Below are 13,338 nucleotides of genomic sequence, written 5' to 3' on the forward strand. Positions count from 1 at the left end.
CCATATTGCAATAATAGGCCCACTGATGACCATTCATTCATTCTGAAGCAATTTCCTATTTAATAGTTTCTGGATGACCACCAATGAGAGTGCCATCCTAATATCAACGGGGAAGTTCTTCTGTAATATGGGTGCTGCAACTGAAAAACGCTGCCTATGAACCCCATCTCTTCACCCTCTCTCGCCTGTGGCAACTAGATGATCTGATAGCAAATCAGTACTGGATGAATTTGGGGGACCATTTCTGAATGGAGAAGGAGACCCTGGAAGTCCCTGAGTGCCAAGCCATAGATAACTTGAAAGATCAAAACCAATCCCTGAACTGCACCTGAAGATTTACTGGTAACCAATGCGGCAACTTCAAAAGAGGTGTTGCATGACTGTGGTGGCTCTAATTTGGTAATATTTGGGTAATATTGGTAATATCTTGTAATAAATATAGTTTCTGAATGGTTTTCAAAGGCAGCTGCATGTAAAGCACACTGCAGAATCCAAAAAGGGGGTGATGACAGAACACCACCATAGGTTACAGTTACAGGGACAACAGCTCTCTCCTCCAGGTAGGGAATTCCCAGCTGCAGAGACACATATGGTTTGGGGCTCACCTGACTATAGCCTCCACCTACTTCTCAGGCAAAAATTGTGAGTTCAGGATGAAAAGTTTTGATAATTTAGAATGGTCTGTTATGCTTCCAGTTGTGAAGAAGATGAACTCTTGCTCAGATTTTTTTACAAGGAATTCAAAGTCTTATGATGAAACAGTGAAGATAATAGTAAGTGAAACTATTATCTTCACTGTTTCATGATAAGACTTTGAATATCTAAACCATGCTACATCATATAAAGGACAAGGTTGCCCAATTCTCCCTTTCTGATTTTATTGAACCATTAGCAGAAAATATTCAATAGGATAGTAACTTTTTAGAGTTAAAATGGCAAGAAAAGTATATAAGTTCAAAGTGTACACTGATTAAGTTTGTAGTTATTATTATTCATCCAAGGGAGTCTTTAGAATTAATAATGGAATATATACAACAATACAGTATAGGATCTTGGATAAACAACAATAAGACACGGTTGATTGCATGGAAATTCTCCAAAGAGTAATAACAATTCCTAAGATAAACATCAGGGTTTAATATTACTATTAAATCAATAAAATAATTAGGAATTTACTTAGCTAGAAAATAATATGTACTCTAGAATAATTTGTAAATCCGAAAGAGTGTAATGGACATTCTTAGATGAAAAAAAGTTGAACACATTTTGGCTAAGGGGAATGTTAACAATAAAAATGAACATTCTTCCAAGAGTTAGTTTCCTGTTCCAAATGATTTCATTGATGAAAAGATGCTGAATGAGTGGCAAAGACAAAATGTGTAATTTCATCTGGTTAAATAAACAAGAATTGAGCTTCAGATTTAACCTTCGATTCAGACTAAGAAATCAACAGGATTGGCAGAAATAACATTGGATGATTACAAGTATGAACTCTGTTCAAAGCAGCTTATTAAATGTATAGAATAATTTCTTTTAATAATTCTTTTTATTTATGGCTTTAGTTATTTAATAAAATACAGACTTTATAGGATAAATATTTTTTAAAAGAATAAAAAATAAATATATATTTTCTATGCTGAAAAGTTTGATCATTGGACAAAAAACTCTTGACACCCTGCAAAAATAAAATCGCTCGAGATTCTTTCCTTAGAATGGTCAAAAGTGCTTCAAGTATTTTAAATGAGCAGTCCATAAGGAATTTAAAAAACAAGGTGAACATGCTCAGAATGTTTGACTGAATTTGAAATGCTTGTTATATAAAATGCAGAACACTTGCTGGATTTTTATGTAAGTTGGTATTGAAATGCAATTCAGAGACCAAGCTAGTTAAAGATTATATAATCAAAAAGAGACAGACAGAACTTAAATTATATAATTGACAAGCAACAATGACAGCATTAATGGAAGATGAGCATCAGATTCACTGTTAATAATGCACTATAAGAAAGTAGCTACAAGTGTTCTTCTGCTGATAAATTATCTCTGTGATAATTGTTAAAAAGTTGTGGAACTGTAACAACTGGAATGTTCTACCATACCTGGTGGTAACACCATAAATAATTCAACTATTATTTAGATGATTTACTGAAAGATGCAACAAACTCTAAAAATTGGCTTTCCTTTTCTATCACATACTTTTCTGTTAAGTATTACTAAACTTAATATATCTATAAAATACACTGAGCTCACTTTATATAGGGTAACTTTCCCCAGAATACTTTATGCTTTTTATTGGAAATCACACCTCATTCCTTCACTAAAGAGATGCCAACTTAAATTGTGGAAGTGTGCAATAATCCCCAAAATAATGGCATTCTGAAAAGAAGACTGAAGTTAGTTTCAACTTAAAACTGTTTATGAAGTACAATTAGAAAGAAGGTTTGCTGAGATAGCCATGCTTTGGCTTCTCTTAAAAGTTCTAAACTCTAGTTAAAATTATTTATTGTTACTATATAGAAGTTCTTGTTTTAATTTTTTAAAATAGCAATTAAATGTAGCAGTATCTTTATTACTAAATGTAACAACATAAATACTCTTTCTGACAGTTTAACAGTATAAAATGTTAAAATGCTAAACTGTCTTAAAATTATTTGATTTTTATTCTAATCCAAATTAATACATAAGGACAAAAATGAGACGTTTCTTCCAATGGAAGGGTTTGTATTTTCTTCTAATTTTATCTTGCATTATTCTGAAAACATTTCCATGTAATATCAGCATTTTGCAAATTCTGGGCATCTTTCTTTTTGTCTCTTCCTTCTTTTCCTTTCAAAACAAATATTATACAAAAATCAAAAGTTATCATTGATGGCAATAGAGTTACTTCATCAGAAAAAGCTTGCTTGGGTTCACTTTAAACCTGCTTTGTCCCATCCAGATATGAGCATCCTCCAAAACACCCATTCAAGACTTCCACAGAATCTCAGGCTCAGACCAGGATAAAAAGGCAGAGTATTTTTCAGTATGGTATCTCACCTCAAAACGAATGGGTGATGTCTCCCATTAGCCTCATCAAAATGACCCAGGACAAGTCAATCAAAGCATGCTGGATCCTATAAATGATGCAACAGCCATCAGCCAACAACTTTGACCGACAACTTCCCTTGTGGTTTGACAGATTGACCAACACCATCTCTTGTGGCTTTGATTAATTGAGGCTTTCAATAACACTTTTTAATAAGCAAGTTTCACATGCAGAATTCCTTTCTAATCATAAGGAATTCCCTTATCATTTTTGGTACCTTTTGATTAGTATACCTCAAGAACAACTAAAGTCCAATAGAGTCTCTGATCTAAGCATGACCTTGCAGGCCAATACATTGTTGCATCTCACCAACTGGGAGGCGCAGGGAATATACTGACAAACTCTGCTCACAGGATACACATAGGCATTCCAGGCCTTGATGTCATTGTCTTTACAATATTAGAGGGAGTAAAATGCAGACAAAAATGCTCTGAAACAAAAAGGCCATGACCTTAATTTCTTACATATGATTAAATAGAGTAAAGGAAATGTAGTTGATCCTGGGCAATGGAAAACAACATGCAGGCTTTAGTTATTCATTAAAGATATTTATATTTATAAATGCCCATCAGGGCTCTTAGACTAGTTTAAACCAGGGAGGCAAAAGAATTACAACAGAGTAAAAGACAAAGCAAACATTATTTAGAACTGGGGATGAGATTGTGCCAACCTGATCTTTCCTGAGAATGCTCACAAACCTCTTTGTCTAACTTAGTACATCTTCATTTCTCATTCATGGAACATTTTACCCTCCCAGTCTACCCCATTTAATCCAAATCAACCATTCAGTGACTCTAAAGCCATCTTCTTATTTTCTGCTACTTCTCTTATTCTGAGGTTGCTTCCAGCTAGGCCTCAAATGGAGTTGGGAATATGATCTTAGGGTTGTTTGTGTATTTGTTTGTTTAATAAATATATATGGCTGCCTATCTACCCAAGGGACTCTAAAATAAAAAACAAAAAAAACTTGTATGGATCCATTAAAAAGAAAGTGAATTGAGGCTCCTAAAAATTACATTATACTATGTAGCTCATTGAACAAACCACATCCATTCCCTTTTTATTATTAAGAACGTAAAATATAAATAAAAATGATATGAAAGTGGGAAAGGAAAGAAAGAAAAAAATGAGGAATAAAATAGGACAAGAAAAAAAGGTACTGACTTCCAACTTTATTCAGTGCAGTAAAATGCAAATGTAAATATAAACTAGAATTACAGCCTCAATTTTTTTATTGTATCATTCTAACGAATACTAGCCAGATCCATAACAAACTAGTTTAATCAGGAAAAAACCCAAAGTCCAAATTTCATTTTTATGTCTCAAGCACAAAACCCAGAAGTGATTTCCATGTAGAAATAAAACTGGATATATTTTTTATCTGATTAAAATATCATTTTTGTCATCTCTGTTAGCTCTGACACTTTTTCCATCCAGTGTTCCATTGTGGGGATTGATGTCTCTCTCCATTTCTGTGCATATTCAATTTTTGGTGCAGTTAACATATATAGTAATAAAGCTCCAAAACTTTTTTTCCCAACTCTTTATCCAGTAATCATAAAAGAAAAACTTCTGGTCTCAATTTTATGCTGATTTTAAGGATACAAACCACATCCATTCCATCAACCCCTCAACATTCAGTCCCAGTGCCCAACGGAAGAGTCACGGTTTCACAGATTTGTGCTGCAAAAGATGCATAGCAAACAGCATTTCTTTATTTCTGCTGCCATGTAGGCATCATCCAGAATTTTGCAGCCCCACTGCCACTGTTATCTTGACAGTGTGACTCTCACGTTCCTGAGTTTTGGTATCTGGTTCTCCTCCCACAATGTTGTTGTGCAGTTATAGTTTTGCTTATACGTAAAATTTAGGTAGTATTTATACGTTTCTAGATAAGGACGGAGAATCCGATATTGGAAAAGAATGAGTCACTTCCTCAAATCACACCTGTACATTCCTATATTTATTTTTTAATCTATAGGTTTCCAACAGATTCATCCACTTGTTCTACACCAGAATAAGTTCAAATGGTAGCTTTTTTTTAAAAAAAAGTTCTTAAGTCACACAATTGAAAAGGGAGACATTTAGATGTGCAGAGTTAGACACCTGTATATGTATATTAGGAGCAGTGGTGGGATTCAGCCAGTTCGCACCTATTCGGGAGAACCGGTTGGTAACTTTCTAAGCAGTTGGGAGAACCGGTTGTTGGAAGAAATCTCGTTTTGTTTTTGTTTTTCACTTTATAGGGCTAATCCTATAAGGAAGGCAGGAAGAAAACATTCTGGTGTTGTTTCTAGCCTAATCTTTATTGCTTACAGAAACTGCCTCTCTGGTTAACCCTGATTACATTGTAACAGCTAAGGCGAAGCGTCCATCAACGTGAGTGATATTGAGTTGGCCATGCCCACCCAGTAACATGACCACCAAGCCCCACCTACCCTGTGGTCACTAGGGCAGAGAACCGGTTGGTAAATTAGTTGAAACCCACCACTGATTAGGAGGCGTAGTGCTCTCTGAGCTTGCTTGTTTTCTTGCAGATGTATCATTACCCTAACTAGGTGACATCATCAGGGCTAGTAAGGAGTGCTGTTTGCCTTCAGTTTATATTCTAATGGTTTGTCCTGTCAGTGTTGATGGGGGTGCTCTTAGAGATTATTTGGTTGGGCTGTTTACTGTTGGTTTAAAGAGCCGAGGTGGCGCAGTGGTTAAATGCAGCACTGCAGGCTGACTGCTAGATCAGCAGCTCAGCGGTTCAAATCTCACCGGCTCAGGGTTGACTCAGCCTTCCATCCTTCCGAGGTGGGTAAAATGAGGACCCAGATTGTTGTTGGGGGCAATATGCTGACTCTGTAAACCGCTTAGAGAGGGCTGAAAGCCCTATGAAGCGGTATATAAGCCTAACTGCTATTGCTATTGCTATTGCTATTGGTTTCTTTGGCAGTTCCTTGATTGAGGTATTGTTTACTTAATTGTTGATCTGATGTTAATCTTGGAATTAATTTATGCAGATCTGCCGATTGCTAACGGAGAAGTATGTTTCTGTTCCCTTTTTGGCTGGTTGGTTGTCTCTTTTTCATAGTCTATACATGCTGTTAATATCAATGTTTCTATTGTTGGCTTATTTGACAGCGTGCCAGGCTTCTAGAAATTCCCTGGCATCTTTGGACTTAGTCTTGGAGTTAGATTAACTTCAAGATTAACTTCAGACCAACAATCAAGTAAGCAATACCCCAATCAAGAAACTGTCAAAGAAGCCAACAGTAAACAGCTCAACCAAAACCTCTAAGACCACCCCCACCAACACTGACCGGGCAAGCCACTAGAATATAAACTGAGAGCAAACCACACTCCTTACTAGCACTGATGATGTTACCGAGTTTGGGTAATGAAACATCTACAAGACTCTACAAGAGTCCCCCCAGGGAAAAGGGCGGCATATAAATAAACAATCCAAAACAAGTTCAGAGAGCAGCAAGGACCCCTCAGGTTAACCCTGAGCTACAAATATTCTCTTTTATTAGGTGGCTTACTGTAACTGCAAGATAGACATACACATGCAAATTCAGCATTTGTTGTATTTTTCCCCAGACCCAAAAGTCTTCCCTGTCTGGTCTATTATGTGTGGTTGGGTCAGTGAAGCAGGAGCCAGACCATCAGAGTTCCCTACTTGATAAATAAACTGCTGTTTTAAAACAAACAACATAAGAAAGGAAGTAGCGTGGATGAGAAGTAAGCAAGACATTTCAACATATGAATGGAGAAAAAGGATGTTTGGCCCTGCTTCTTTGAAAAGTAAAAGGAGGAAGCATTCTGAGCATTAGGCATGATCAATAGCAGCCAACATAGTTTTATCTCCAAACCTGCTCTCTCCAATAATTATTTCAGAGTTGAGTTATCCGAGGCCCACACTTGATCATTTGATGTTGGGCAGATTCAGAATTTAGCTCAACTTGCACGCAAGGCTCAGGGAGTTCCTTCCTATCCTCCTGAAAGCAGAGTTTTGATTGAGTGGCAATTGTTGGGATACTCTGACTGCTTATGGCACCAAATGAGAGGTACAGCTCTGGGACAGGCATAATTATATTTCCAAAAATTAAAGGGCCATCCCGCAGGTGGTGAAAAAGCAAGAAATAATACTTATTTCTTACAGGATTTTTTTTTTAAATATGCAGACATCAACAGTCCAAAAACCGTTTGCCAAAGACATTCCTTTAAAATGAAGTGGCTTACATACATGTGTGCATTCATCTGTTTCATCTGTTTACATGCATGCACATGTGTGCTGTACTTGCTTATGGTAGTTGAACCTATACATGTGCTACCATTTTTTTTTCCTGAAAGGTGCACTAAACTTTGGCCATAAAGCAGAACAGTAGTAATGGGGAGATGAGAGTGTCCTACAGCTGCCTCTTCTCTGCTTCCCATTTCAAGATCGATTAGGAGGAACAGACATTACCTAATCCTAATCTTAATAAAAGAAAAAAGGGAAATTAAGGTTTTTTTTTAAAAGACCTAATGTAAGCTACAAGTCAATATTGGATACTTGCAAGCTCTGTGGCTTGCTGTAGAAAGTTCTTTCATTGGAATTCCTACAGATCCAACCAATCATTTATTTTTACTTTGATTCTCAAAATTAATTATCTCTCTTGGCGAGCCTGAGCCATTTGTAGTGGCCATGTTCAGCAACCATCTATAAGTAGGAAAAGGGTAAATAGCTTTCTTCCTGAGTAAAGTAACTAGAGTTCTGATAAAACACTGGCCTAGTTTACCATGTTTTGGGAATGTAATCTATAAATAACTGGGAGAAAAGTTCTTTATAAGCCTTTTTTTTTCCAAAAGTGCAGAACAAAGAGCCTTTCTCAAACACATTTTCTGGCTATATCCATATGTTTGGATTTATAATGTTCTCTGATTGCAGAACTCTTTACTGTGCTACCCAGTATAAGTTTCTAAAAAACTTAAATATTACATATTGACAGTGACAAGTGGCTGGCTACATTATTATTTTAAGGCAGCTCTAACATCCCCCCAGCTTCTCAGATGAGACCCATGGGTAGCCTACAGCGTTCCTCCTAGAATAATCCAACTTAGACCCTTGTGTAAATATACCCCTTCTTGGATTCAAGAATCCCAGATCATAAGCCTACAACATCCCATCAGAATGGATCTTAGCCAGAAGGACCTGGTCTGTCTTTGGGAAAAAAGATCTCCATAGCTATTCAATCTGAGCCAGCACCAACCCAACTCTTCTGTTTTACATTTCCTGCCCTCCCACAGTTACTCCTGAAAGCAGATTTTCCCTATTTCCTTTAGCCTATTTGAGGTTACACTACCTTTCTTTGCTGGCCATGATATTTATTTTTTGCATGGAGCAGCATCTTAGAGCAAAGAAGAAAACATTTGTTTGGAAAGTGAACTATTTGTCTAAATAGATGCAGATGCAGCTACTTCAGCAATACCTCAGTACAACGTGTGTGTCAACCTTAACATGACTCACAAGGGTAGAAGTGCCAATAAGTATTCCTCTGAGAAGCACATGTGAATTTCACTACTGGCTTCTGTGGAAACAAACCATCAAAAGAGCAACTTCTGCTTTTCACTATAATACAAGGTTGTGGTCCCTAGTGGGTGGCTTCTTGGATTTCTTATGGCCACCAATGTTCATATTCTACAACACGGTTAAGTTTGAAAGGTTATAAAATCCCCACATCCCCTTTATGCAGCCCTCAAGTGCTCTTTTTGTGGCAATCTGATCATCACTGTTCAAAATGGAATACAGAGTTTATTTCCATTTTGTGATGCAAAACAGAAGAAAACTAACATACTGTAAATCCTAAACTAAACATACCACAAAGAAGGAACAATCCAAACAATTCTGCTTAAACAACTAAGCTTATGTAAGTTGCGGCTCCACACCCTTTGTAACCCTCAGATCTTCAAAACAGTCTGGGCAGACTTCGTAACATCCCACCCCATCCCTAAACTGCATCAAACCAGGATCACTCAAGGAATGCTCAAATTTATTAGACATAATACTTACATTGAGTAACATGTGTTCCAATTCATCGAAATTCCTGAGTTTTTCTCTTTATTGTTGGAATCTTCTGTAATGTCACAGAGCACCAGAGCTCCCTATTCAGCCTTTAAGTCCAATATTGACAAAAGGACTAACATAATAATTATGCCCTCACTTCCAACAACATTTTACCGAACTATTACAACTGAGGCTTTAATGGACACTGACAGCTTTCTCTAGTGCTCATATTTGAACAACACATCGACTCTGAAGGATATCTTCACAAAAGAAGGGTATTTTGCTATTCTAGAAGAGCCATTGAGAACAACTGCGACAATCCATTGATTATCCTCTTGACTAAGGCCCGACCTTAGATCAAGAATTATGGGGTTCAGAGCTAGCCTAAAGAGATGGCATCTTGAATAATGAATTTAGGAAATCAAAAAGCATCTCCAATGGTCAGAAGCAAAAAAAAAATGTCCATGTCAATGGAGACAAGTCCTGCCAACTGATCACTGTCCTACTGAGTGGGCAGTATAACTTCCCTAGGCATTTAGCAAGAAACAATATTTCAGGACTTGGCAAGTGAATGATTAAATATAAAACATTCCAACAGTGTTTCCTTATCCTGCAGAAAAGCAATACACAAATGTTCACAGTAGACATTCTAAATAGGCAAATTCCCCCTAACCTCTCAGATTGACTCTCAGTTGTTGTGGCACAGGCCCAGACTCATCATTTGTAATGATAAATGCAAGTAATCCAGTCCATCTGATCCCTGAGAGTTCAGATAACTCTACAAGCATCAGAGACACCTGAAGCATTCTTCACCTTGTTCTCATTCACATGACCTCTCCAGACACCATCGTTCTGCTTCCACTCTGGCCCAAAGAAATGCAGCCTTGGAAAAAGACCCACCTATTTTATGATCCTTGTTACAATCTTCTCCAGGGAATCCAGGTCAAGACAGAAGGCTGGGAGGAAGATCACCAACAAAGGTCATATACAGAAGGTCCCATGTTCTATCCTGGAGTTGTTCAGATAATGCAAGACTGCCTGACCTCTGAGAAAGTCAGTAGGTTTGTAGATGATACCAATAAAGGAGAATATTTGTAGTTCAGGGTTGAAATGAGGGGTCCTTGTTCTCTTGCAGATATTTCATCACCCAAATTAACAGTGCTAACAAACATCTGCAAAAAACATCCAAGCTCAGAGAGCATCAAGGACCCCACACTGACTATATCATTTATTGGTGAAAGCAGAGCCATTGGTTTAACTTCTCACAAGTTATCTTCAGTTTTCCCTCATCAGCACACTGCTGATAGACAATAACTTTCATGAAGAAGCACCATACAATTTGGTAGTGGTGCAAGTAATAATTCTTTTTTCAAAAAATTATAACTTAAATAATAAAGGGAGAATGTATTAAACCCGTGGTTCTCAACCTGTGGTCTACGGACCCTGGGGATGGGGCGATGTCATCACAGGGGGTCCACGAAAGCTTGAAGAAATGTTATGATTTGAAACTTGAGTTGAGTCTAGGAGGTTGGTGGCCCTACTCCGTGGACACAAAAAGTACTTAAAGGGGTTTCGTGGCAAAGGAAAGGTTGAGAACTACTGTTTTAGACAATTGAAAAGCAATAAAAATTCCTCTGCAAATCAGAAAAAGCAATAAAATAACAGCACAACACATTGCAGAATATAATGGGTGAAGATAGCAAAGCAAGTAGGAAAATGAAACTGGAAATTGTAGGTAACTTCAGTGAAAGTTGCTCAGCGATTTGTCACAAAAAGCACATCCTGGAGCTAAAGACTTCATTGTGTTGGTGATTCCTGTAAACCTGTTTTTTCCAGGCAAATGCCACTCAGCCGCAAAGCTACAATAACTAGTATGTTCTTGAGATTGTGGATAGAGACCCTATTAAATATGAACTGCCCTTAGGTGGGGCTGCATAAATACAGGCATTGTTCACAGGACCATGTGAGAGAAAACTTTATGAGTTCTTGTTATATTGCTCAATCAGAAAGAAAATTAGTTCCCCCCCTTACCCTCTAGTGGTAAAATTTCAGGAAAGACAAATGGAATCTATCTGTATTTAACTCCAGGGCTGACAACTTTTACGAAAATCTAATGTGTAAAGTACTTAGTTTTCTTGCCTGCATGCTGATAAAATAAAGGACACTTGTTGATTTTGATGCATCAAGTTGCTGTCAAGGGAATCAAGGCATGGCACCACCAAATGATTTTGCTTTTGCATTAGTTGGTAACTGATTTGCATGCTTGTTTGACATGCTTTTTTTCTGGGTTGATTATGTTATATGTCTATTGCTCGAAAACTTCCTTGAAGAAATGTACAGTGCAAATTCTGATATCTCTCAATTGCATGCAATTCAACACTCCCCACATTCAAAAAGCATCCCATACACACTATTTCAAACACATAACTTTTGCCCCCTTGAGCAAACACGTGCACAGTGCTGGAGCCAAAATCCCCTGCCTGCCATTCTTAGATATATATTTTTTTCCTTATCTATCTCGCTGTTCTTCATTTACCCCTTACCGTGATATAAACTGCCCAAGAGAAAATGAGTCACAATTTAAAGCAGTTCAAAGGATTTTAGTAACCTCCACCTCGTTAAAGAATGTGGATCTTAGTCCAAAGATCTCTCTTTGAGATTTAGGGACTTGCAATGAATCTAGCAAGTGCAGAATGAAGTAGCCTGGCTGTTCTAACGCTGCTAGTCCTTGCAACTATCTCGTTCGTGCGCGCACACACACACACACACACTGACCTCCGGATTTAATCAACGCACCACAAAAAGGGAGAGAACCAAGATTAGATAAAAAAGATCCCCAAAGATTATAGAGATAAAACTATAAAGGGATTCACCCAAACGCACGTGCAGAAGCACAGATTTTAAAAAGTCGAAGGCAATTTTGGAAATGGGAAGCAAGTGGAGGATCCCACCCGTCGACGTGCCTCTGGATCCCTCCAGTTTCGCTTGCTCGGCCTCAGTTCCCCGTCTGCGAAATGGAATCATCAGCGTCCCTATCGCCGAGGCTCAACCGACGGCCAATATATATATATATCAAATCAGAAAAAGGCTTAAAAGGATCTGCAAAGGCGTCTCCCTTTACCTTTATAGGAGAGGCGGAGGCGAGGCACGCGGCCCTTGGCAGCCTCGCAGACGGCGACGAGGTCCCAGCTGAGCCACCACCACATTCCCAGGCCAGCGAAAAGGGCTCCAGCGCGCTGCATAGCCCCTCACTTGCCGGGCTGGGCAGCACTAGCGGCCCCGCCAGAAGTTCTTTCAAACTCCCTGGGCTTTTTGTCCCGAGCCCCGCAGCCTTTCCGAGGCCGCGCGTGTCCAGCTGCCTAAGGGAGGCTCCAGAAGCCGGCTCGCTCGCCCGCCCTCAAGCGCGCCTCGCTCTTCAGCTGGACGCCGCCGCCGCGCATTTCCCCCCGAAGTTCTGCACGCGAGGGCTCCACCCAGCTTCTAGCGCCGGAGACTGCCGGAGCCCGAGAGCCGAGAAGGAAAAGGCCGGAGGGAAGCGCGCTCCGTCTCCAAGCCCAAGACTTCTCAGCAGCTGCCCGCCTCTGAGTTCTCCGCGGCGGATGGGCAAGAGGAAGCGGGCAGGCTAGCTCGGAGCGCAAGAACCACCCTCCGCGCCGCAGCCGTGTCTGGATCAGCCCTCTGGAATTCTGCTCACTTTCTGCCTACTTTCTCCTCCGCTGGACCCCAAAGTTCAAATCCTCCCTGCTGGAGGAATTCCACTTACGGCCTCAGGTCTATTTACCAGTTAGAGGGTCTGGAGTTGACCGTTGCCAATTGGGGGGCAGGGAGGAAGACGGGGGGGGGGCGGGGGTTCAAGGAGAGAAAGGGAAAAGGGAAACTCAAATTTGACAGCCCGGAATTGTTTCCTGCTGGCTTTGTCTTCACCTGGAAGGGAAAAGAGGTGAGGCCACCTGTAGCCAGGTGAATGGACCCAGCTGCAGTGGCATGAGGGCACTTTTGGAAGATGTGAAGGACCAGGTTTGGAATGAATGGTCATGGATAAAATCTGTGTGTTCCTTTAGAGTGACACATAATCAATTAATAATATGTCTGGGATTGTTTTCTTTCTGTCCTAAAGAATGCCCTTTGCTGCCCTTCGAAGACTATTGAGTCCAGCCAAAAGAGAAGATTCCAGGGAGGTCCAAGTCTTCTGGCTGCTAAAGGACTTTTTGGACTGCCC

General features: G+C 39.4%; 1 protein-coding gene across 1 annotated transcript in view; it reads right to left on the reverse strand.

Moving 5' to 3' along the window:
• SEMA3G (semaphorin 3G) overlaps positions 1–12,598 on the reverse strand; it is a 93,923-nt gene extending 81,325 nt beyond the window's left edge. Inside the window, exon 1 of the mRNA XM_087709202.1 lies at positions 12,241–12,598. Within this exon, the coding sequence (XP_087565328.1) occupies positions 12,241–12,361 (121 nt within the window). The 5' untranslated portion in view covers positions 12,362–12,598. The remainder of the gene's footprint in view (positions 1–12,240) is intronic.
• Positions 12,599–13,338: the final 740 nt, after the last annotated feature.

The sequence above is a fragment of the Thamnophis sirtalis genome, unplaced genomic scaffold (assembly GCF_051295495.1).
Source record: "Thamnophis sirtalis isolate CommonGarterSnake01/CBP01778 unplaced genomic scaffold, rThaSir2_p1.2 scaffold_3, whole genome shotgun sequence".
In the NCBI taxonomy this organism is placed as follows: domain Eukaryota; kingdom Metazoa; phylum Chordata; class Lepidosauria; order Squamata; family Natricidae; genus Thamnophis; species Thamnophis sirtalis.